At 34.7% G+C, this 24,097-nt stretch overlaps 1 protein-coding gene across 4 annotated transcripts in view; it reads left to right on the top strand.

Annotated features, from left to right (window-relative positions):
• The window catches only part of LOC141522203 (cation channel sperm-associated auxiliary subunit beta-like), a 156,273-nt gene that overhangs the window by 6,144 nt on the left and 126,032 nt on the right, over nucleotides 1–24,097 (top strand). For all 4 annotated transcript variants that reach the window (XM_074235413.1, XM_074235411.1, XM_074235412.1 and 1 more), the window contains exons 4-5: nucleotides 4,440–4,535; nucleotides 16,606–16,752. In XM_074235413.1, coding sequence (XP_074091514.1) covers nucleotides 4,440–4,535; nucleotides 16,606–16,752 — 243 coding nt within the window. The remainder of the gene's footprint in view (nucleotides 1–4,439; nucleotides 4,536–16,605; nucleotides 16,753–24,097) is intronic.

Raw genomic sequence — 24,097 nt, 5'->3', positions numbered from 1 at the left:
CTGTCTCTGGGGTGAGTTCCTTTCTTTATCATAAATCCACCAGAGAAGTTGCTTCAATATTTTTCCCTCAGTTGCTATCACTAACTGTACCTCCACTCTATTCCCCCCCACTCTCATTTATTCTATTCTCTCTCTCTCTCCTTTCATCCTTGCCCAGTACAAAAGCATGTTGCATCTGAGTACCCTCTCCCTTGATCTTTCCTCTCTTCTGTCACCTATTCCCCCCTTCCCTCCTCCCATTTCCCCTCATCCCATCCCTTTCCTCCCATCCTTCTCCAGGGCAAGACAGATTTCCTCACCCTATTAAGTGTGTATGCCATTTCCTCCCTGAGCCATTTTGGATGAGAATGAAGGCTCACTCATTCCCCCTTTCCTTCCCTCCTCCCCTCCATTGAGAAAGCTTTTTTTTTGACTCTTATGTGAAATCTCTCAGCTTCTTCATCATCTCCTTTTCCTTCCTTCCAGTACTTTCTCCCATCACCCTTTCACTCCATCCCTTTACCACATCATACCATTATATTCCACTCCTTCCTATGTCCTGTCTATATATGCTCCTTCTAGCTGCTCTTATAAATGAGAAAGTTCATATGAGTTATCAATATCTTCTTTCCATGCAAGAATACAAACAGTTCAACATCATCAAGTTCCTCATAGTACCCCTCTTCCACTCTCTCTATGGTTCACCAGAGTCCTGTACTTGGAGATCAAACTTTCTGTTCAGCTCTGGTCGTCTTGTTAGGAAAGTTTGAAAGTCCCCTATTTCATTGAAAATCCATCTTTTCCCCTGAAAGAGATGTTCAGTTTTGCTGGGTAATTGATTCTCAGTTGTAAACCAAGATCTTTTCCCTTCTGGAATATCATATTCCAATCCCTATGAGCCCTTAATGTATATGCTGCCAGATCCTGTGTAATCCTGACTATGGAGCCTCGGTAGTTGAATTGTCTGTTTCTGGAAGCTTTTAGAATTTTCTCTTTGATTTGGGAGTTTTGGAATTTGGCTATAATATTCCTGGAATTTTTTCTTTTGGGATCCCTTTCATGGGGTGACCGGTGAATTCTCTCAATATCTATTTTACCCTCAGCTTCTAGGATCTCAGGGTAATTTTGCTGTATTGTTTCTTGAAAAATGAAGTTTAGGCTCTTTTCCTGATCATGGCTTTCAGATAGTCCAATAATTTTCAAATTAATTTCTTCTGGATCTGTTTTCAAGGTCAGTTGTTTTTCCAATGAGATATTTCACATTTTCTTCTAATTTTTGGCTTTTTTGGAAGAGTTTTATTTCTTCCTGACTTCTTGAAAAGTCATCAGTTTCCTTTAGTTTCATTTTGCATTTGAAGGAGTTATTTTCTTCAGAGAGCTTTTTTATCTCCTTTTCCAGCTGACCAATTCTGCTTTTTAAGGCATTCTTCTCCTCATTTGCCCTTTGTTTTGCTTTTTGCATTAGGCCTAAACTGGTTTTTAACATATTATTTTCTTCAGTATTTTTTTGTATTTTTTTCACCAAGCTTTTGATTTGGTTTTCATGATTTTTCCGCATTGCTCTCATTTCTCCTCCCAATTTTTCCTCCACCTCCCTGAATTACTTTTCAAAGTCTTTTTTGAGCCCATCTACAGTCTGAGCCCATTTTCTATTTTTCTTGGAGGTTTTTGGATACAGAAGCTTCGATTTTATCATCATCAGAGTATGTGTTTTGCTCTTCCATAGGACTGAAGTAATTCTCTATGGTCAGCTCCTTCTTTCCAAGGTCTTAAGCTCTCCAGCCCATGCTTTGATATGTAGATAACCACAGCACTGCCCTCTGCCCTGAGGCTGTAAGGCAGGATCCAGCTATCTTAATAAGGAAGCCTAAACTGCACCCTGAGTCTGAGTGTAGACAAACAGCAGAGTCCTACCCCAGGAAGAGCAGAGCAATCTCTGCAGACTTCCCTTACCTTCTCTGGGGGTACAGGATGCTTTCTCCCATTTCTTGCTGCAGGTTCTGTGGTCGGTGCTCCTCACTCCACACTCACCCATGTGCAGCAGAGTTCTCTTCTCTCCCCTTCAAGCTGTTGCTGGTGATCTCTGGGCTGGGCTGGATTGGGCTTTGCTGAGCTGGGCTGGGCTGCACAGTGGCTTTTTTTCCCACCCCAGGTCTTGGTGAAGCACATCTTTCCTGTGGAGGTTCTAAGTTATCTTGGAATGGGGAAAATGTATCACTCAGTCTTTCTGTGGGTTCTGCCCCTCTAAATTTTGGCTAGAGCCCTCATTTGTTTGCTTTTTTCGGGGTTGGGGGGTCAGAATTGTTGGGAATGCTGCCTTCATGCTGCCATCTTGGCTCTGCCCCCAATCATTTCAATAAATTATTGTTCTTATTTCCTCCTTTTTGCTAAAATCCAAGGGGAAAAACAGTCTGGTCTATATTTGCCTCTTCTACTTCTCCTCTTAGTCATTCTTTTGCAATCTGGTTTCTTATCTCATAATTCAACTTAAACTGCTCTCTCCAAAGTAACCATTCATAGTTGCCAAATTTGACTGTCTTTTTCAACCCCCATCTTTCTTGATCTCTTTACAGCAATTGACATTGTTGGACAACCTCCATCCTCCTGGATATTATCCTCCCTCTCCTCAAGCTCTTCCATTTTATTTTTTTTCACATTGCTTTCCTCTTGATTCCCTTACCTTTATGATGGCTTTTTCCCCCTCACCTTCCCTTGTTGAAGCATCATCTATATCATTTGTCTAATTGTGAGAGTATCCTAAGAAGTATGTTCTCATTTCTCTTCAATCTTTCTCTCAGCAACCTTATATACTACCCTAAGTTTAATTATCATCTCTTTGAAAATGACTTCCTATTCAGCCCAAGTTTCTCACCTAAGCTTCAATCTTACTTCTACAACTATCTTAATTTAATATTCAATAATTAAAGCAGAACTTATTATCATTTATCATAACACTATCACTCTTCCAAACTTTCCTATTTCAATTGGGGACCATTATCCTTTCAGTCTCTCAGGATCACATTCTTGACATTATTCTCAACCCATTCTCTTTTCACATATATAATTATTGGTCAAATTCTATAATTTTTGTCTGTATGATATCCCTTGAATTATCCTTACAATTGCCCAGATAATTACCATTCTTGAATAAGTTCATCATCATCTTTGGCCCAAAATATTGTGAAAGCCTCCCTGCCACAAGTCTTTTTCCTCTCCAATTGTGTTTATCCTCAAAAGAAAATCTGACTCAGTAAACTCCAAGGACTCTCTCCTGTTCTAATTTATGTTATAGTCTCTTCTATTTAGCTGTTAAAGCCCTTTTCAAACTTCACAACTTCTTTTTCTATCCTTGTTGTATAAAGATGTATATTGTACATATACATATATGTTTATATGTAACAATTATAAGTATAATAATTATAAGTATAACCACAGATACTATGTGTATCTAAATCTATCATTTACCTACCTGTCTGACTATCTATCTTATCTTACTATCTATCTATCTACCCATCTATCAAAACTTCTTTTCTGCATTCTATAGTGTTGACAAACTGGTATTGCTATTCCTCACATATAGCATTGCAATTCTCATCTCTAGGAGATAATAAACCTTTGAATTTTTTGGAGGGAACTCGAGTGGTCCTCCCTTTCACTTTGTAGAGGCACTGTAATGAATGCATGAAGCCTTTTCTGATTCCTTCAGATGCTAGTACCCTCCAAGGCTACCGTATATTTATTCTATATTCTCCTTTAGGAATGTATTTTATATTCTCCTAATTTTTGTCTTTATATGTTTAGAGTCAAGCACCATGCCTGGCATATCCTATGAATTTGATAAATTCTCTTTGCTTGATTGATATGAGATTAATATAGTGGAACAAATTACATTATATCGAGAAAATAGAAAAATCAAATGAGGATGGTGCCAAGATAATCGGGAGTGGGAGGTAAAAATTTCTGTATCGGTGAAATACAGAAGATGAGTGTAAATCTGCTGAGTAAAAAGATTACATGTTAATAGATAAGTGACTTACAGCAAATTGAATCAGAAATGTGCTCCTGAGAAAATAAGTTTCTCATAGCCGCTCAGGGTAGTACTACTATTTCTAGACTACTCATAATATATTGCATCTATTGCAATGTATTCTTTAGAAATAAAAGTAGATAGGCCTAAAGATCTATTTTTTTAGGTTTTTTTTTGCAAGGCAAATGGGGTTAAGTGGCTTGCCCAAGGCCACACAGCTTGGTAATTATTAAGTGTCTGAGTCCAGATTTGAACCCAGGTACTCCTGACTCCAGGGCCAGTGCTTTATCCACTATGCCACCTAGCCGCCCATGGCCTAAAGATCTTAATCCACAGTAATTTCCCAAACTATCTATAGTTTTGTTACATGTAATATAGAAAGAACTGAACAGATTCTCTTTGTATTTAATGATGTTCTGCCTTTTATTTGCAGTTATTTCTCCAATAGAAGAATGGTTTGTAACCATTTCACTTCAAGAGGGCATAGTCACTTTCACTAGTGAAGGAACACTACTGGATCTTATTCGAGGTAAATGCAGGAAGGCAAAAGAAATTTTGTACATCCTCAACTCTAGTGACTAAGTAACAATGAGTTGAAATGTTTTTTATTGTTACTTAAATGTAGTATGGTGAAATTAGGTCCTCTCATCTGAATTCAAAATAAACTTGTAGGTTCATAGAATTTGAAAACTGGAAAGAAATTTAGAGGTCATTTAGACCAATTCCACACTCTATGCTAGTTTTGAGAAGTGTTGACTCAAGATCACACAAATGATTTTTTTATTTATTATGTTAGTTGTATAAAGCTTTGGGGGCATATTTGTATAGTAAATTGTATGAGGATACTCTCCTGCAAAGAAGAACCTAGAGAAAGGTCTCCCACATGTTCATTTTAATGGTGTCATATCCATATATTTAAAGAATATAAGAGGAAGAAAGGGAGGTATTCACTGGTGTAAGGTATTAGCAGGAAATTGATGCCTTGGAGGTAGCTTCAAGAGGCAGAAGGCAGGTTAGTAGCTTTAATGTGGAGCTCCATGTGAGAATTAGGAACAGCAAAGTAGTGAAATAGGTAAAATGCTGGGCTGGAAGTCAGGAAGACTCATCTTCTTGGGTTCAAATCTTGCCTTAAACACTATCTAAGTGTGTGACTCTAGGTAAGTCATTTAAGCCTGCTTGCTTGTTTCCTCATCTGGATTATGAGCTGGAGAAGAAAATGGCAAACCCCTCCAGTATCTTTGCCAAGAAAACCCCAAATATAAGGTCTCAGAGAGTAGGCTATGACTGAATCAACTGAATAACAATCATGTGTAAGCAGAGGTAAAGAATACTTTGTATAGCACCCATGTATAAATTATGCATTATATTCCAGGGGACTGGAATGCAAGGTATATACAATAACACAGATTCCCCTTCCTGTGTCTTGCTTATCTTTTGTCTCAAGGACTCAATTGTATTAGGTTTAGGAGACATTAAGACTTATGTTATCAGTTTCTTTCTCTGTATATAAACTCTATTGTTTATGGAAACTTGAACTGACCTAAGTATGGTATGTTCTCAGAGAACCTATACTGCATTTCTGATTTCCATTTGGATTCACTATCCTTACTAATTCCCTGTGTCTCAGGTTAAAGTGGGGATTTTTCTCACTTTATAAAAATTCCAGTCTTTCCCTAAAAATCTACCTGCCTTGGCATTAATCACCCAACAGAGATTAGCAGATATTACATATACATAAATATACACATATGTGTGTGTATATATATACATATATATTCACATAAAGAGAAAAATGATAACAATAAGAGGACAATAAGGAAAGAGGAACAAAATAATGTGAATGGATATGAAGCTGGCAGCAATGCAGAAACCTGCTTTTGCTTTGAATGTTTTCCCCCTCTGTAAAGAAGGAAAGACAAAACTCAGAGGAATAAAGCAGTTTCCTTCCTAGTGGGGGAAGGGGGGAAGAAGGAGGATGTGTCAGAGAAGGATGAATCATTTGGTTATCTCCTCAATCATCAGTTCTAGTTAGTAGCAATATCAGCAGCTGCAGTTTATGAGTATCAGAAGGAAAGAACAGGGTTCTATTCTCTTAGAGAATCCAGTTCAAGGTGTGACCCTTTTTTGCTCATATTAGTCTTGCTGAACCCAAAGAGCGAGACAGAGACCAAAATTTGATAAGTTTGGAGATCTTCATTTTCCTGGGGACTACCTGGGGATGAAGAGTACCAAAATCAAACAGTACCTAAGTGTTCAGGAGATAGGGTTTTTGTAGTGTTTAGGGGGGCTACTGAGAGCAAGCAGGATACAGAAGCAAAGACAGCAGTTAGATATATATTGTCATATTACTACAAACATATGTAAACATATGGTTCAGTATAGATAGGGGACTACTAGACAGAGTGGGAAAGGGTCAGGGTCTTTGTGTAATGTTTGAACATATTTTCTAAGATGGAGGGAGTTGCATATTCATGGGCTTCCCACAGGTTTGAGGGAGTGAAATGTACTATCTTATGGTGCCAGCCACATCTGGGGAAGGGGAGGCAGCCCTGAGATGAAGCAGGAATTTTACAGATATAGCAAGATTATTAGGCTAACAAGGGTGCTTTGTGAATCTTAGACCAAATTTATGGTATATCTGTGACCCCCAGAGTCAAGCATTTGGGTCCTGTCAGATTATTTTCAGACTCAAAGGTGCCTAGCCAAAGTTATATTTCTGTGGAGTTTCTTGGGGCCCAGAAGGATGTCAAGGACTTCTTCTATATAATATTACACAAATATTGATATTGTACTTCAGTCTCAAGATGGAGAATGAACATTTGATCTTTGTCTTTCTAGCACCTCTCTCACAAATCTTCACAAAATACACTACCAGTGAATAAATTCTGGAATCATGTCTGCTTAAGTCTTTTATATCTTTATTAATGCAGACACAATATATTAGTTGTAATTAATTTTAACCTTCATATATTGAAGGAATTTGCCCAGGATCCTCAATATTGGCAATAAATACTGTTATTCTCTAAAAGAAAAAACATTGTATTCAAAAATTCCAGAACATTTAATGCAATCAAAGAACAATTGCAAGAACAAAATCTGTCTCAATAGCAAAAACATGCATTTCAGAATGAATAGTATCTGCCCTGAAAAGGCAGGGAATAAATCCCAAATAATTTCTGTTGAGTCCTGGGAGTGACATAAAATGATTCATATAAATATAGAAAATAAGAATTTTGTATTTCCCTCATTTCTACCTCTGATGTCACTGCCTTTTGTTTCTTTATGTAAAAATTCATAGAATAAAGGTTTTGAAGAATGTGTCTAAGTTCTATTCATTAAGAAGAGCGATAATTGAAATTTAGGAGGAAAGTGCGCCTTACTTAGGCAAAGCTGTGAAATGTAGGAAGTACCTTTTTTTTTTTTTAAAATTTTCTGCCTTCCAATATTTTGACCTTGTGTCTTCTCAGTGATGCTAACCTGCTAACCTCACTTTTGACTTAGGTACCTAGTCTGCTTGTCTCATGTCTATTCTATCTTCTATCAAAATTCACTTTCAGACAAACATCCAGCAAACACAAGAAAAAGCAAGTGCTTGGCCATAGTTTCAAATGTTTACCATCCTTAGGAGTGAATTTGTATTTAAAGAAAGGACAAATTATTCAGAAATAAGCCATCAGGTAGAAGAAGTTTTAGTGAAACTAAGGTGAACCTTCCACTAGCACCTGAATTCATATCAAATGGCAATTGTCTGTCTACCTATTACACTGTATATAAGAAATTTAGCATCAGAAGAGGAAGCACAATTGTCTAGAATGTTTGTGTGTACTTTTGATATTTAGGAAAAAAGGGAGCAGAGAACAAAAAAGGTTGATAAAGTTATTGTAGTACTATTGTTGGCAATTAAGGAATGTAGAAAAATATAGGATATAGTAATCCCTGTCTTTTTTTTAAATAAAGATTTTATTTTGAGTTTTACAATTTTCCCCCATTCTTGCTTCCCTCCCCCCACCCCCCACAGAAGGCATTCTGTTAATGCTTACATTGGTTCCATGTTATACATTGATCTCAGTTGAATGTGATGACAGAGAAATCATATACTTAAGGAAGAAAAATAAAGTATGATATAGTAAAATTACATAATAATAATATAATCCTTTTTTCCTAATTTGAGTCTTTGTTCAAAGTCCATAATTCTTTCCCTGGATACAGACAGTATTTTTCACTATAGATAGCTCAAAATTGTCCCTGGTTATTGCACTGAAGAGATGAGCAAGTCCATCAGGGTTGATTATCACCCCCATGTTGCTGTTAGGATGTACAATGTTTCTCTGCATCAGTTCATGAAAATTTTTCCAGGCTTCCTTGAATCCCCATCCCTCCTGGTTTCTAATAGAACAATAGTGTTCCATGACTTACATATACCACAGTTTGTTAAGCCAATGAAGGACATTCCCTAAATTTTCCGATTTTTTTCCCCACCACAAATAGGGTTTCTATAAATATTTTTGTACAAGTGATGTTTTTACCCTTTTTTAAATCATCTTTTCAGGGTATAGACCCAGTAGTGGTATTGCTGGGTCAAAGGGTATACACATTTTTGTTGCCCTTTGGGCATAATCCCAAATTGCTCTCCAGAAATGTTGGATGAGTTCACAGCTCCACCAACAGTGTAATAGTGTCCCAGATTTCCCACATCCCTTCCAACATTGATCATTGTCCTTTCTGGTCATATTGGTCAGTCTGAGAGGTGTGAGGTGGTATCTCAGAGATGCTTTAATTTGCATTTCTCTAATAAGTAATGATTTAGAGAAAATTTTCATATGACTATGGATCGCTTTGATTTCCTCATGTGTAAATTGCCTTTGCATATTCTTTGACCATTTCTCAATTGGGGAATGGGTTGTTTTTTTGAAAATTTGACTCAGTTCTTTGTATGTTTTGGAAATGAGTCCTTTGTCAGAAATACTAGTTGAAAAATTGTTTCCCAATTTACTACATTTCTTTTGATCTTGTTTACAGTGGTTTTGTCAGTGTAAAAGCTTTTTAATTTAATGTAGTCAAAATTATCTAATTTGTTTTGAATGGTGCTCTCTATCTTTTTCTTGGTCATAAACTGTGTCTCTTTCCATAGATCTGACAGGTAAACTACTCCTTGATCTTCTAGTTTGCTTATATTATTTTTTTTATGTCTAAATCCTGTGTACATTTGGATCTTATTTTGGTATAGGGTGTGAGGTATTGGTCTAATCTAAGTTTCTTCCATACTAACTTCCAATTTTCCCAACAGTTTTTATCAAAGAAAGAGAGTTTTTATACCAAGAGCTGCACTCTTTGGGTTTATCAAACAGCAGATTACTATGATCATTTCCTGCTATTGCACCTAGTCTATTCCACTGATCCATGACTCTATTTCTTAACCAGTACTAGACAGTTTTGAGGACTGATGCTTTATAATATAATTTTAGATCTGGTAGGGCTAAGCCACCTTCTTTTGCACTTTTTTTTCATTGAATCCCTGGAAATTCTTGACTTTTTATTGCTCCATATGAATTTACTTACAACTTTTTCTAACTCATTGAAGTAATTTTGCTTACACATTCAGTAATATTAGCTTACCTTTACATTCTCTCTTCCTTATGAACTTTGACAGATTTTAATTAAATTAAATCAAGTAGTTTAGTTTTGGTAGAATTGTCATTTTTATTATATTAGCTTGACCTATCCATGAACAGTTGATGTTTTCCCAGGTTTTTAAATCTGATTTTATTTGTGTGAGAAGAGTTTTGTAATTGTTTTCAAAATTTTTGAGACTGCCTTGGCAGGTAAACTCCCAGGTATTTTATTTTGTTTGAGGTTACTTTGAATGGGATTTCTGTAGTTCTTTCTGCTGTATTTTGCTAGTCATATATAGAAATGTTGAGGATTTATGAGGGTTTATTTTATATGCTGCTACTTTGCTAAAGTTTCTAATTATTTCTAGTTTTTTAGATGACTTTTTTTGGGATTCACTGGGTATACCACCATGTCATCTGCAAAGAGGGAGAGTTTTGTGTCCTCCTTCCCTATTCTAATTCCTTCAATTTCTTTTTCTTCTCTTATTGCTGAGGCTAACATTTCTGATAATATATTGAATAGTAGTGGTGTTAATGGGCATCCTTGTTTCACCCCTGATTTTATTGGGAATGGCTCAAGCCTATTCCTGTTGCATATAATGCTTGTTGATGGTTTCAGATAGATACTGCTTATTATTCTAAGGAACAAACCATTTATTCTGACACTCTCTCTCTAGTGTTTTTAGTAGGAATAGGTGCTGTATTTTATCAAAAGCTTTTTCAGCATCTACTGATAAGATAATATGATTTCTGATAGGTATGTTATTGATATAATTAATTATACCAACAGTTTTCCTAATATTGAACTAACCTTGCATTCCTGGGATGAAACCTTCTTGATCATAATGTATTATCCTAGTGATCACTTGTTGTAATGGATTTGCTAAGACTTTAAGATTTTGGCATCTATATTCATCAGGGAGATAGGTCTATAATTTTCCTTCTCTGTTTTAACTCTTGTTAGTTTAGGTATCAGCACCATATTGGTATCATAGAAAGTGTTAGGTAGAGTTCCATCTTCACCTATTTTTCCAAAGAGTTTATATAGAATTGGAACCAGTTATTCCTTAAATGTTTGATAGAATTCACTTTTGAATTCATCTGACCCTGAAGATTTTTTCTTAGGGAATTAAATAATGACTTGTTGAATTTTTTTTTTCTGAGATGGTGTTATTTAAGTTTTTAATTTTCTTTTCATTTAATCTGGGCAACTTATATTTTTGTAAATATTTGTCCATTTCACTTAGATTGTCAAATTTATTGGCATAGAGTTGGGCAAAATAATTCTGTTATTACTTTAATTTCTTCCTCATTAGTGGTGAGTTTGCCTTTTTCATTTATGATACTAGCAATTTGGTTTCCTTCTTTCTTTTTTTAATCAAATTGACCAGAGGTCTATCAATTTTTTTCTTTTTTTCCATAAAACAAGCTCTTGGTTTTATTTATTAGTTCAATGGTTTTCTTGCTTTTTGATTTTATTAATTTATCTTTAACTTTTTAGAATTTCTAATGTGGTATTTAATTGGGGGTTTTAATTTGTTCTTTCTCTAATTTTTTTTAGTTGCAGATTTAGTTCATTGATTTCTTCTTTCTATAATTTATTCATATAAGTATTTAAAGAATAAATTACAGCTACCTTGAGTATATCCCACAGGTTTTAGTATGTTGTATCATTATTGATTATCTAGGATAAAACAATTCTTTCTATAATTTGTTGCTTGATCCTCTCATTCTTTAAAATGAGGTTATTTAGTTTCCAATTAGTTCTGGGTCTATATCTCCCTGGCCTAGCATTGCATATGATTTTTTATTGCATTATGATCTGAGAAATATGTATTCACTATTTCTGCCTTTCTGCAGTTGATCATTAGGCTTTTATGTCCTAGTACATGGCCAATTTTTGTGTAAGTTCCATGTACTGAAGAAAAGAAAGTATATTCCTTTCTAGTCCCATTCAATTTCCTCCATAAGTCTATCATATCTAGGTTTTCTAACAATCTATTTAACCCCTTAATGTCCTTCTTGTTTATTTTATGATCAATTTATCTAAGTCTGAGAGCAGGAGGTTGAGGTGTCTCCCACTAGTAGAGTTTTGGGGTCTATGTCTTTCTGTAGCTCTTTCAACTTCTCTAAGAATCTGGATGCTGTCCCATTGGGTGCATACGTATTTAGTATTGAAATTACTTTATTGTCTATGGTACCTTTTTAGGAGGATATAGTTTCCTTCCTTATCTCTTTTAACACTATTTTTGCAGCTTTTTGTCTGAGATAAGGATTGCCACCCTGCTTTTTTCACTTCAGCTGAGGCAAAACATATTTTGCTCCATCCTTTTACCTTTCCTCTATATGTATCTTTCTGCTTCAAATGAGTTTCTTGTAAGCAGCATATTGTAGGATTCTGGTTTTTAATCTACTTTGCTATCCACTTACATTTTAAGGGAGAGTTCATCCAATTCACATTCAAAGTTATATTTACTAACTCTTTATTACCCTCCATACTATCTTCCTTCTCTTTGTATTTTTCCCCCTTTTCCCCTTTTATCCACATTTCCTCAGTGTTTTGTTTCTGAATACCATCACCTTCAGTGTGTTTGCCTTCTTAAAAACACCCCTCCCCTTTTTGCCCCTTTCCCATTTCCCCTTCTTCCTTTCCTTCTGTTAGTTCCCCCTTTTCTCCCCCTCCCCATCCTTCCCCCTTTTAACACCTGAAAGGTAAGATAAGTTTCTTAACTTGATTAAGTGTGTCTAAGTTAACTTTAAGCCAAATCAGATTCAGGTGGTTCTCACCTCATCTCTTCCTCCCCTCAAATATAATAGGTCTTTTGTACCTCTTCGTAATGAGATTTACCCCATTTAGTCTCCCTCCAACCTCCCTTTTCTTTACTGTCCCTGTTTTTAAGGAGGTATTGTTTTTAAATCATTCTGAGTCACAGAAAAGTCATGATTGTCCATCACTTCTGGCTATGTATATTTTCTCTAATAGAGTTACAATTCTCCAGAGTTATGAGACTCTTTCTCACAAGTGGGTATATAGCCAGTTTCATCTTATTGTATAGCAGTTTTTTTTTAACCTTTTTATATGTCTCTTGAGCCTCCTGTTTTCTATTTAGCTCTGGTCTTTTCATTATGAAATCTTGGAAGTCTCCCTTTTCATTAAATGTCCATCTTTTCCCCTGGAAGAGATGGCTCAGCTTTGTTGGGTAGTGGATACTTGGCTGCATTCTAAGCTCCCTTACTCTTTAAAATATCTCATTCCAGGCTCTTCGATCCCTTAAGGTTGCTGCAGCCAGGTCCTGTGTAATCCTTACTGTAGTTCCTTGGTATTTAAATTTTTTCTTTCTGGCTGCTTGCAAGCTTTTTTCTTTTATCTGATAGTCCTGTAATTTGAGCACAACATTCTTTGGTGTTTTCATTTTAGGATCTCTTTCCTGGGGAGATTAATGTATTCTTTCAATAACTATTTTCCCTCTTGTTTCATGATATCAGGGCAATTTTCCATCACTAAATCCTGAAAAATTAAATTCAGGCTTTTTTTTTTCTCTTCAATGTTCTCAGGAAGGTCAATAATTCTCAGACTCCCCCTTCTCAATAGATTCTCAAGGTCAGTGGTTTTGCTAATGAGATATTTTACACTTTTTCCATTTTTTCGATCTTTTGGTTTTGTTTAACACAATCTTGTTGTCTCATGAATTCATTAGTTTCTGTCAATTCCATTCTTTATTTTTAGAGGAGAAGATTTTTCTTCCTTTATCTTTTGCACCTCCTTTTCCAGTTGGTCCGTTCTATTTCTGAAGGACTTTTCTATTTCTCCAAATGTAGTTTTGAGAGAACCATTTTCTTTTTGCATTTGCCCAGTTGAGGATTTGAGAGAATTATCTTCTTTTTGCATTTGCCCAGTTGAAAATCTGAGAGAGTTATTCTCATTTTGTATTTGTCCAATTGCTTTTTCAACGATTTGTTTTCTTGTTGTGAGATGTTAATTTTCTCTTGAGTTTCTTTTCCCAAATTTTTCCAATTGATTTTTAAACTCCTTCCTGATTTCTTCAAGGAAGTCTTTCTGGGCTGGAGATCAATTCATATTCTTCTCAGCAGTGCTAGATCTCTCTGGTTGTTTTCCAGGTGTGCTCTGAGACTCTATGTTGGAACTTACCTTCCCATAGCTGTTCTTCCCCTGGCCAAAGACTACTCAGCTAAAGCTTGATCTTGCACCCGCCACTCACCAAAGTCTCCATTGCTGAGGCTGACCCTCTGACCTCCCCCAGCTGCCATCCCCAGTGCTAATTCTCTGCTTTGGCCTCCCTGCTTCACCCACAGTCCCTTGAGACAGACCTTCTTGGTAGGTGATCTTCTTCTAGCTTCTCTTCCTGTGTTTTATTGATCAAATTTCTATTAAGAGTTTTCTCTCATGTTATTTCTGAGGGGAAAGAGAGAGCACTATCACAGTGTCTGTCTTCTCTCTGCCATCTTGGCCAGAAGTCCCCATAATCCCTGTCTTAAAAGAACAATCTATTGGGGGGAAATCAGAAATTTATTCATGTACAATTAAATGTATAATGTTCAAAATGTATAGAACACTATCCTCAAAAGAAAAAATTTTATGTTTTAAGTTTGTCTCACTCAACTATTTATGTACCATTTCTACATTTTTGCACTTCTTTACAAAGATGTATTGATTCGATTACATGTTTGATAAACAACAAATAAGATTAACAATCTACTGTTTCCTTCCATGCATAATTTAGGATGGTTTAGTGGTTCATTTTTGGGTTTGGAATGAAATGAACCTTTGTAGATAACAACATTTAACAATAAGGTTTTCTTCTTTTGGGAGGGAATATTCCATAGATAGACCATAATAGAACATTGATCGAGTGATTTCCCCTCACCTGTGTACTTGCCATGTTGGTAAATAATAAAGGCATGTTGCCTAAAAAGTGACCAACTCCTCATTACTGAGGTTTCTATATTGCCAGTCAATCACTGTGTTATATTAATGGTATTTAGCCCCCTGAATCATTTAGGTCTGGATGGTTATCTTTTTTTAAAGAAAGAAATAGGCTAACTTAAACATTGTGTATTATTACTCCTACCTCACCTGCACTTATATAGTGCTTCAAGTTTCTCAAAACATTTTCATCATAAAATAGTTGTAGGGAGGGGCGAATACAAATACTATTAAATCTATTAAATCCATTGAAAGATTGATTTTTACCTACAATAGCACAGCTACACAGTACCAAGACAGAAACTCTTCTGACTCTGAGACCACTCATCACTTCAGTATCACATTGCTTCTCATCAAAGATCTGTATAATATAAGTCGAGGAGGGACACTGCAAGTTGCCCAGTGATATGTCAGTAACATTTTTGTGATCTAAGATTGAGAGAAGGAAGAAGTCACTGAACTGGGATGAGACTTGAATTGTGTCTTTAAGGTTGGGTATGATTTACATAGATTAAGACTAGGGGAGATAATTTTTTAGATGGAGGAAATTAGTATGATCAGAGGAATGGAGGTAGAAATGTACATAGCAAAGTCAAAAAATAGTAAACAGACTAGCCTACCTGGAGAAGCAGGTAAGTGCTCAGAAGTTGAGAACTTAGAAAAGTAGGTTGGAAAAGTTAAGATTGTTAAGTAGAAATGTAGACTTGGAATCATCATACTTTTTCTTACCTTTCATTGTCAAACATCTAGAAACATCAATTTATGCTCCTTGCCTCTACGACTTCACACTCTACTTATTTTGTAACCTCTAAATTTCACTATATTGAAATAGCTCTTTCCAATATTATTGATCTTTATCCTCAGATCTAAGGGTTCCTGTTCTAGTTCCTTCTCTTCAACATCCATTTAGAACTTGGCTTATTTACCAACACTTCTATCTTCTGCCTTGGCTGGCTCCTGTTATTGCCAAGAGTCATGGTTCTTCTCAGAACAGGATTTTTTCCTTTTTCTTTTCTATACTCTAATCCTCTTATCCCAAAATCTTGGAGTTCCCCAAGTTATTTTCCTAAATGCTCTTTTTTTGGTTGATCTATGCTATCTCCCTTTGTGACCTTAATTACTTTTATGACTCAAATAGTGTTTCTATGCAGATAACTTTCAAATTTCCATCTTCAGTAATAATGTCTTCAACTGCATATAGGTATCTCTATCTGAATGAACTTCCTGGCACTGAACACTTAACAAATCTAAACAGAACTCATTATTGTTCATCCTAAATATGACCCTTTAACTTTTCTATTTGTTGTTGGAGCCTCATCATTCTCTTAGGAAACTAGACTCATAAACTTTGGAATTTATAAAATTTGATTACTTTCAAGTTCTCACTCAACTCATTTTGTTACTTGCCCATTTCTTTGTAGTAATATCCTGTAGGCATTTAGTGTGAAATTTAACATATAACTTTTGTGTAATTACTTTTAATAATGTAATCATTTATTAATAAAAGAGGTCAGTAACATCTTCACAGCCAAAGACAAACATGGCAATTGGTTTGGGGCTTATATGCATTTGGAAAAGTGAGTGTTCCATAGTGTGGAATCCTGATTGGTTAACAATTAATGGGAGAATGAATAATTACAAAGAGAAGTGGGTTCACTCCAGTGATGAGATCCAAGAGTGACATCCTGTCATTTTCTGACAAAGAGACTATCTCTACAACCAGACCCTCCCTAATCTTGGGTAATCTAGATAAAGTATCTACTACTCAAAAGTTGCTGAGTGGAACACAATGGGCAGGAATTACTTGTAAATTTATGTGGGGAGAAAGTTAATTCTACTTTTAGAGACTGAGTTAAAAAATGAGGACTTAAAAAGGGGGGGACTCTGTATCTCCCCAAATCATTGGTTATTAATAATCAGTCCTCTCTTTCCCAGAGTTTTTAAAGGCAAGTGACAAAGTGTTTTAATTTTCATAAATTTCATCCATAATTTTCATAAATATTGATAAAGATTTTAAACACTTAAATTTGTTTATTCCACAGAGCCTATTCTTCAGTGGGTTCTTGGTAGACGTTTGAGTGTCAATAGTATTCGAAAGTTAATTTGGAAGACAAAAACTATCAAGATTACAAAATCTCCTTGTGCTAATGATGTAGCATTAGTTGGACTTGGTAATGCATCACTTGGTGGTAAGTTCATAGTTTTAAATTTTGAATATATGTATACAATGCTAGTAAAGCATAGTGATTGAACTGATAAATAAGTGAAAAATGTTTATTAAGTGTATTATTAAGAACTTACTATGTGCTAGATACTTTGGGGGAACAAATACAAAAAATAAGAATAGTCCTGCTGTCAAGAACCTTACATGTTTTAAACTTAATTTTATTTTTTCAATTATCAAGCATTTTTTTCTTTCTCTCATCTCCCTCCACCCCCTGAGGGCAGGAGGAGGGAAAAAAAAGGCCCTGTAATTAATAATCATAGTCAAGTAGAATAAATTGACCATGCCCAAAATTGTGTTTCTCATTCTGCATATTAGTTCATCATCTCTCTCTGTTAGGAAGTGGGTAGCATCATCAGTGTCTGGAAAATATGACTGATCATTTCACTGAAAAATCAGAATTCTTACAAAATTATTGTTATAAAATTAAGGTTGATACTATGATTTTTTTTGGTTCTTCTTACTTCATTCTGCATCAAGAATGCAATTAGGGAAAGATAAAAAATTTAGGCAAGTAATGGTCAAAGAAGATTAATTTAGTCTGGAAAGTCATAGAGATGGTGAGTAGAATCTAGGAAAATTATTGATACCTTATTTTTAGATTTTTAGGAATCATAGTACTGTTGTTAGACTGCTGTTAGGACAAGAGGTAGACAGTGAGAGACAGAGGGGTGTGTGTATTTGCTAGATGACATATCAAGAAGATGGTGGAAATTCAATGTGAAGATTCTGGTCCAGCTACACACACATACACACACACACACACACACACACACACACACACACACACACACACATACGGTGAAATCTAATCATTGTGGATCTCATAGTCCACTGCAGCAGCATGGCAGAAAGGAGCCAGTGTCATCTTGCTGTATCATGAAAGATTTTCAGAAGCTACTCTTAAGAATTTAAGGTACTCAACCCACATGGATATTTCCACAAAAATAGTTCAAAGAGGATTATATATGAAAACATGAATCTATGTAATATATAGTTTGATTTTAAAAAAGTGTGTAATCAATTAACTTGGTAGTACTAACACTATCCTGTTTTTCAGGGTTCCATTCTGAACTGTTTCATTAATATTTTCTCTCTCTCCCTTCTTTCCTTCCTCTCCCTTCTTTCCATCTTTCCTTTCTCTTTCTTTTCTTTGCTTCCTCCTTCACTCCCTCCCTTCTTTCTTTCTTTCTTCCTTTCCTTCCTTCCACTTTGTTAATAATGCTTTAGAATTTCCAGAGCTCAGAATGGAAAGGGAGAGAAGAAAAGGAACTGAATAGTGGCAGCATGGTGACAAGAAAGAAAGAAAGAGGAGTAGCAGGGGACATTTGCCATTTGCCCTGGGAGACAGGATTATGAATCATTGGGACATGATTTACTTGCATTGCCTTGGCTCATCTTTGAATCCTTGATGTTGGAGGGATGGAATTGGGTGTAGTTTTCTCTCTCCAAATATTGGGCAGATGGTAGGGAGAAATGAAAACATGGAGTTTTGGCCTGAGGTCAGGATCACCTAAGACAGAATTGGATTGAATTCAAAACTGCTTTCAGAACAATAGTTAAATTCCAAATGGCTAGGGATAGGAAAATACTCTTATGTCAACCATATACTTTGCTCTATGTCAATCTTAGTATTGGAGGTCACATTTTTTCTGGCATTCATTTTGTTTTCTGATACCTTAGTTATAATAGTACCAAGTCTTTGCTTTTGTTACCAGACTTTCTGACCTTAGTCAGTTATCATCTATATTCAGATAACTTGTCTAGCCATAATCTTTAACTCCAACTCCAACCACTCCCCCATGTTACACACATACAAATCTATACACACTAAATATTTTGAGACATATTGCCAATAGTTTTGCCCCTTAATGTTTTTTGCAATAGCTCTGTTTTGAACATAGGATGTGCTTTTCTTCCTGGATGAGTTAATTCAATCAGTTTGAAACTTTCCCTGGGGTTATTTAATTCACCAATTTGAAACTTGTTCAAAGGACTAAATCTGGTTGGTCCCAGATCATGCTTCATATTCGTGCATCCTGGACATCTTGCCATCTACCCTGAAATCATACTTATTTCCTACCTCGCCCACATACATCCTATCTCTTGTTCTGAAACTAAAATTAAGCCAATATGAACTCCTAAAGAATGAAAAAGGGTAAAAATATTGATCATGATCATTATTTTTTTCCTGGAAAAATTTAACTAATGTTGATCAGTCAGTACATTAAAGAGCCTAAAAAAACTTAGGAATCACTTGGTAACCAAACATGATCTCTTTTCTAGACATGGAGATCTGATAATTAAAGGTCTTTACTGCTGAAGACAGTAAACTCATTTTTTTATTTTAATTTTTTTTCCAATTACATGTAAAGGCAGTTTTCAACATTGACATTTTTGTAAGATTTTTAAGTTTCACATTTTTTCCCCCTCTTCCTTCTGTCCCTTCTCTTTATGGCAGTAATCTGATATAGATTATGTTTGTACAACCATACTTAATACATTTCTGTATTATTCATGTTGTGAAAGAAGAAATCAGAAAAATATGGGGAAAAGCCATGAGAAAGATAAAAACTTAGGACCATTTATAAAAAGTGAAGATAGTTTGCTCTGATCTGCATTTAGACTCCTTTGTTTATTCCCTGAATATTGATGGTATTTCCTAACCCAAGTCTTTTAGACTTGTCTGATTAGTGTATTGCTGAGAAGAGCTAAGTCAGTCATAGGTGATCATCACAGTATATTGCTATTAATGTACACAATGTTCTCCTGGTTCTTCTCACTTCCCTCTGCATCAGTTCATCTAAATATTTCCAGGTTTTTCTGAAATCCACCTGGTCATGATTTCTTACAGAAAAATAACATTCCATAACATTCATATACTACAATTTGTTTAATCATTCCCTAATTAATTGACATCTCCTCAATTTCCAATTTGTTGCCACTACAAAAATAGCTGCTGAAGTTATTTTTGTAAAGTGGGTCTTTCCCCCCTTTTCAGGATCTCTTTGAAATATAGACAATTAGTGATATTGCTGCATCAAAGGGTATGGATGGTTTTTCTAGCACTTTATGGCATAGTTTAATATTGTTCACCAGAATGGATGGATTAGTCCACAACTCCACCATTAGTGTTCATTAGTGTCCCAGTTTTCCCACACCCTCTCCAACATGGATCATTTTCTTTTTCTTTTTTTTTTTGTCATTTTAGCCAATGTGATAGTGGGATAGTGGGCTCTCAGAATTAGTTTATTTTGTATTTTTTTCTCTCAATTATGATTTAGAGCATTTTTTTCATATGACTAGAGATAGCTTTAACTTCTTCATCTGAAAACTATCTGTTCATATACTTTGACAATTTATAATTGGGAAATGACTTGTATTCTTGTAAACTTGACTTAGTTCTCTATATATTTTAGAAATGAGTCCTTTCTCAGAAATACTAGCTTTAAAAATTGGTTGGCAACTTTCTGCATTCCTTTTAATCTTGTTGCATTGGTTTTATTTGTGCAAAACTTTTAAAATTTAATTTATTCGAGATTATCCACTTTGCATTTTATAATGATCTGTATTTCTTTTTTGGTCATCAACTCCTTCTCTCTCTCTATAGATCTGAGAGATAAACTGTTCCTTGTTCTCCTAATTGACTTAATGTTATTATCTTTTATGCAAAAATTCTGTACACATTTAGACCTTGTTATAGTTTGAGATGTTGATAGCTGCTGAATTATGCCATGCTATTTTCTGGTTTTCCCAGTAGATTTTGTCAAATGACAAGTTCTTATTGCAGAAGTTGGTGGTATCTTTGGGTTTATCAAAAAGTAGATTATGATGGTCATTTACTACTATTTTTTGATACCTAATCTATTCCACTGATCTACTACTACATTTCTTAGTCAGTACCAAAAAATTTTGATGGCTGCAGCTTTATAATATAGTTTTAGATCTAGAATAGCTAGATCATCCTCTTTACATTTATTTTTCATTGATTTCCTTGATTCTCTTAATATTTTGTTCCTCCAGATGATTTAAAAAAATTTTTTTTAGCTCTTTAAAATATTTTTTGGTGGTTTTGATTGGTATGGCACTGAATTAGCAACTTAATGTAGGTAGAATAACCTTATTTATTATATTAGCCTAAGCTACTCATGAGTAACTGACATTTTCCTCAACTGTTAAGATTTGACTTTATTTGTAATTATGTTCATATAGCCCCTTGTTTTGTGTAGCCAGGTAGATTCCTAAATATTTTGGGGCCCAAGCTCTGAATTATTAATTTAATATCCTCTGAATTCATTATTATTTCTCTTTTCACTTTGAAACTGGTAATTTGATTTACTTTCATTTTTAAAAAATCAAATTAATTAATTATTGTTTTTCCATAAAACCAGCCCTTAGTTTTTTTATTTGGTTGTTTTATTTTATTTATTTTATTTATTTTTACCTCTATTTATTTATTTATTTATTTTTTTTATTTTATCTTAATTTTTTAAATTTTATTTATTTTATATTTATTTATTTTATGGTCAATTGTTTTCTACTTTCAATTTTATTTATCTTTCTTTTGATTTTTCACAATTTCTAATTTGATATTTAATTGGGAATTTCTAATTCTTTCATTTTCTAGGATTTTTTTAGTTGTATGTCCAATTCATTAATCTCCTCCTTCTCTCTTTTATTTATATAAGCATTGAGAAATATAAAAATTTCCCTTGTACTTTGGCCACATCTTATAAAGTTTGGTATGTTGCCTCATTATTGTCCTTATCTTGAATAAAATTATTATTTCTATTATTTGTTTTTATCCACTCATTCTTTAATGCATCACGATCTGAAAGGGATGCATTTAATATTGCTCCTTTCTACATTTCATTGTGAGGTTTTTTTAAGCCCTAAGGCATGCTTATTTTTTGTGTGTCATATACTGCTGAAAAAGGGTATATTCATTCATTTTTCTCCAGAGGTCTATCACATTTAATATTTCTATCATTCTACTCAGCTCTTTAAATATCTTTCTTGCTTATTTTGTGGTTAGATTCACCTAATTATAAGAGAGGGAGGTAGAAGTCCCCCAATAACATAGTTTTGCTCTCTGTCTTCCTGAAACTCATTTAACTTTTCTTCTAAGAATTTGGATGTTATACTACTTGATTCATATATTAATTTATTGCCTATGGTACCATTTAGAAAGATGTAGTTTCCTTTCTCTTTTATAGATCTATTTTATTTGATCTAATCTCTTCTGTTAGATTTATTTTTGCTTTTGCCTTGTATGATATCAGGATTGCTACCCCTCTTCTTTTTTCACTTCAGCTGAAACTTAATATATATCTCTCCAGTCTTTTCCCTTTACTTTGTGTTTATCTCTCTCTTTCAAATGTTTCTTATAAACAACGTATTGCAGGATTCTGATTTTTTAATCCACTCTGCCATCAGCTTCCATTTTGTGAGAGAGTTCATCCCATTCACATTTACAATTGTGATTTCTGACTCTATATTACCCTCCATCCTATTTCCTTTCCTCCACTTGTACTTTTTTCTCTCTCCTTTCTCCCTTATTCCTCTGTACCATTGTTTTCCTTCTGACCACCAGTTCCCTCAATCTGCACTCCCTTAAATCACTCCCCCTACTTTTTCTACCCCCTTTCCCTTTCTTCTGTTGGCCCCCTCTTCTTTTTTCCCCCCATCTCCCTTCCTAATTTCATGTAGGTTAAGATAAATTTCTTAAACTCCTCTGATTTTATCTGATTTTTCCTCTTTCAGACAAACCCTCTTTTTTGAGATTAAGATTCAAGCAATTCTCACCCCCTACCTTTTCCCCTCTATTAGGGGCTTTCTGCCTCTTCATGTGATATAATTTACCCTATTCTACCTCCAGTACCCAGTATACATCCATTTAAATTTTTTTTATATCATCACATTGAAGTCAATTTGTACTCACTCCCTCTGCCTCTGTATATTTCTTTTAATAGACATAATAGTTCTCATAAGTATCATTTTCCCTTGTAGGAATATAAACAGTTTAGTTTCATTGTATAACACTTTTTTTCTTTCAAACATTTTATGTATCTCTTGAATCTTATCTTTGCAGAGTGAATCTTCTATTCAACTCTGGTCTTTTCATCAGGAAAGTTTGAAATCCCTGTTTTGTGAATGTCCATCTTTTTCCCTTGAGAGAGTATGCTAAATTTTGCAGGATAGTTAATTTTTGATTGTAATCCAATATCCTTTGTCTTCTGTAATTTTATATTCTTGGCTCTGTGATGCTTTAATGTTAAAGCTGACAAAACTTGAATAATCCTGACTTTGGCTCTTTGGTATTTCATTTGTTTCTCTCTGGCTGCCTTGCAGTATTTTCTCCTTGATCTGATAATTCTGAAATTTGACTATAATATTCCTTGATGCTTTCATTGTGGGATCCCTTTTAAGAGGTGATTGGTGGGTTTTTTTCAATGACTATTTTCTTCTATGGTTCTAGTATTCAGGGTAGTTTTCCTTAATGATTTCTTGAAAGCTGTTATCCAGGCTTTTTTTTTTTATCATGACTTTCAGAGAGTTAAATAATTCTTAAATTTTCTTTCCTGGATCTGTTTCCAAGGTTAGTTGTTTTTTTCAATGAGGTATTTTACATTTTCTTCCATTTTTTTCATTTTTTAAAAATTTCTTTTATCTGATTCTTGAGGTCTCATAAGGTTATTAGTTTCTACTTGCCCAATTCTAATCAGTTAGCTTTTGCATCTCCTTTTCCATTTAGTCAATTCTATTTTTGAAGGAGTTGTTTTCTTTTTCTGTTTGCCCAATTTGATTTTTTTTTGTTTGCTTGGTCAATTTTGCTTTTTAAAGAGATATTTTCTTCAGTCAATTTTTGTGATTCCTTTTCTAAATTTTTGACTCTTGCTACCATACCTCTCATTTCTTTTCCCAGTTTTTCTATTTTATTTTAAAAATCCTTTTTGAATGCTTCAGAGAGGAATTTTTAGGTTAAGACCAATTCATGTCCTCCTTTGATATTTCACATGTAGGCGTTTTCCCAATTTTCTTTTCTGAGATGGTGTTTAGATTTTTCCATGTTATATCATAGCTATATAAAATATAGCTTTTTATAATTAGGACTTTTTTCTGCTTCTTATTCATATTGAGTCTAGTTAGTGGTTTTTAAAGTTGAGTTCTACTCCTAGGTCACATTGGGGGGGGGCACTGTCCCAAGTTTCTTGGATTGGGGCTAAGAGGCTTGTTCATCCAGTTTCTGAGGGATTGGTTTTCATGTGTAGGCATCTTCCCCACTGCACTGGGTGACGGGCTTAGGTGCA

Source organism: Macrotis lagotis, chromosome 4 (assembly GCF_037893015.1).
Source record: "Macrotis lagotis isolate mMagLag1 chromosome 4, bilby.v1.9.chrom.fasta, whole genome shotgun sequence".
NCBI classification, from domain to species: domain Eukaryota; kingdom Metazoa; phylum Chordata; class Mammalia; order Peramelemorphia; family Peramelidae; genus Macrotis; species Macrotis lagotis.
This window is presented reverse-complemented; position numbering and strand designations above follow the sequence as displayed.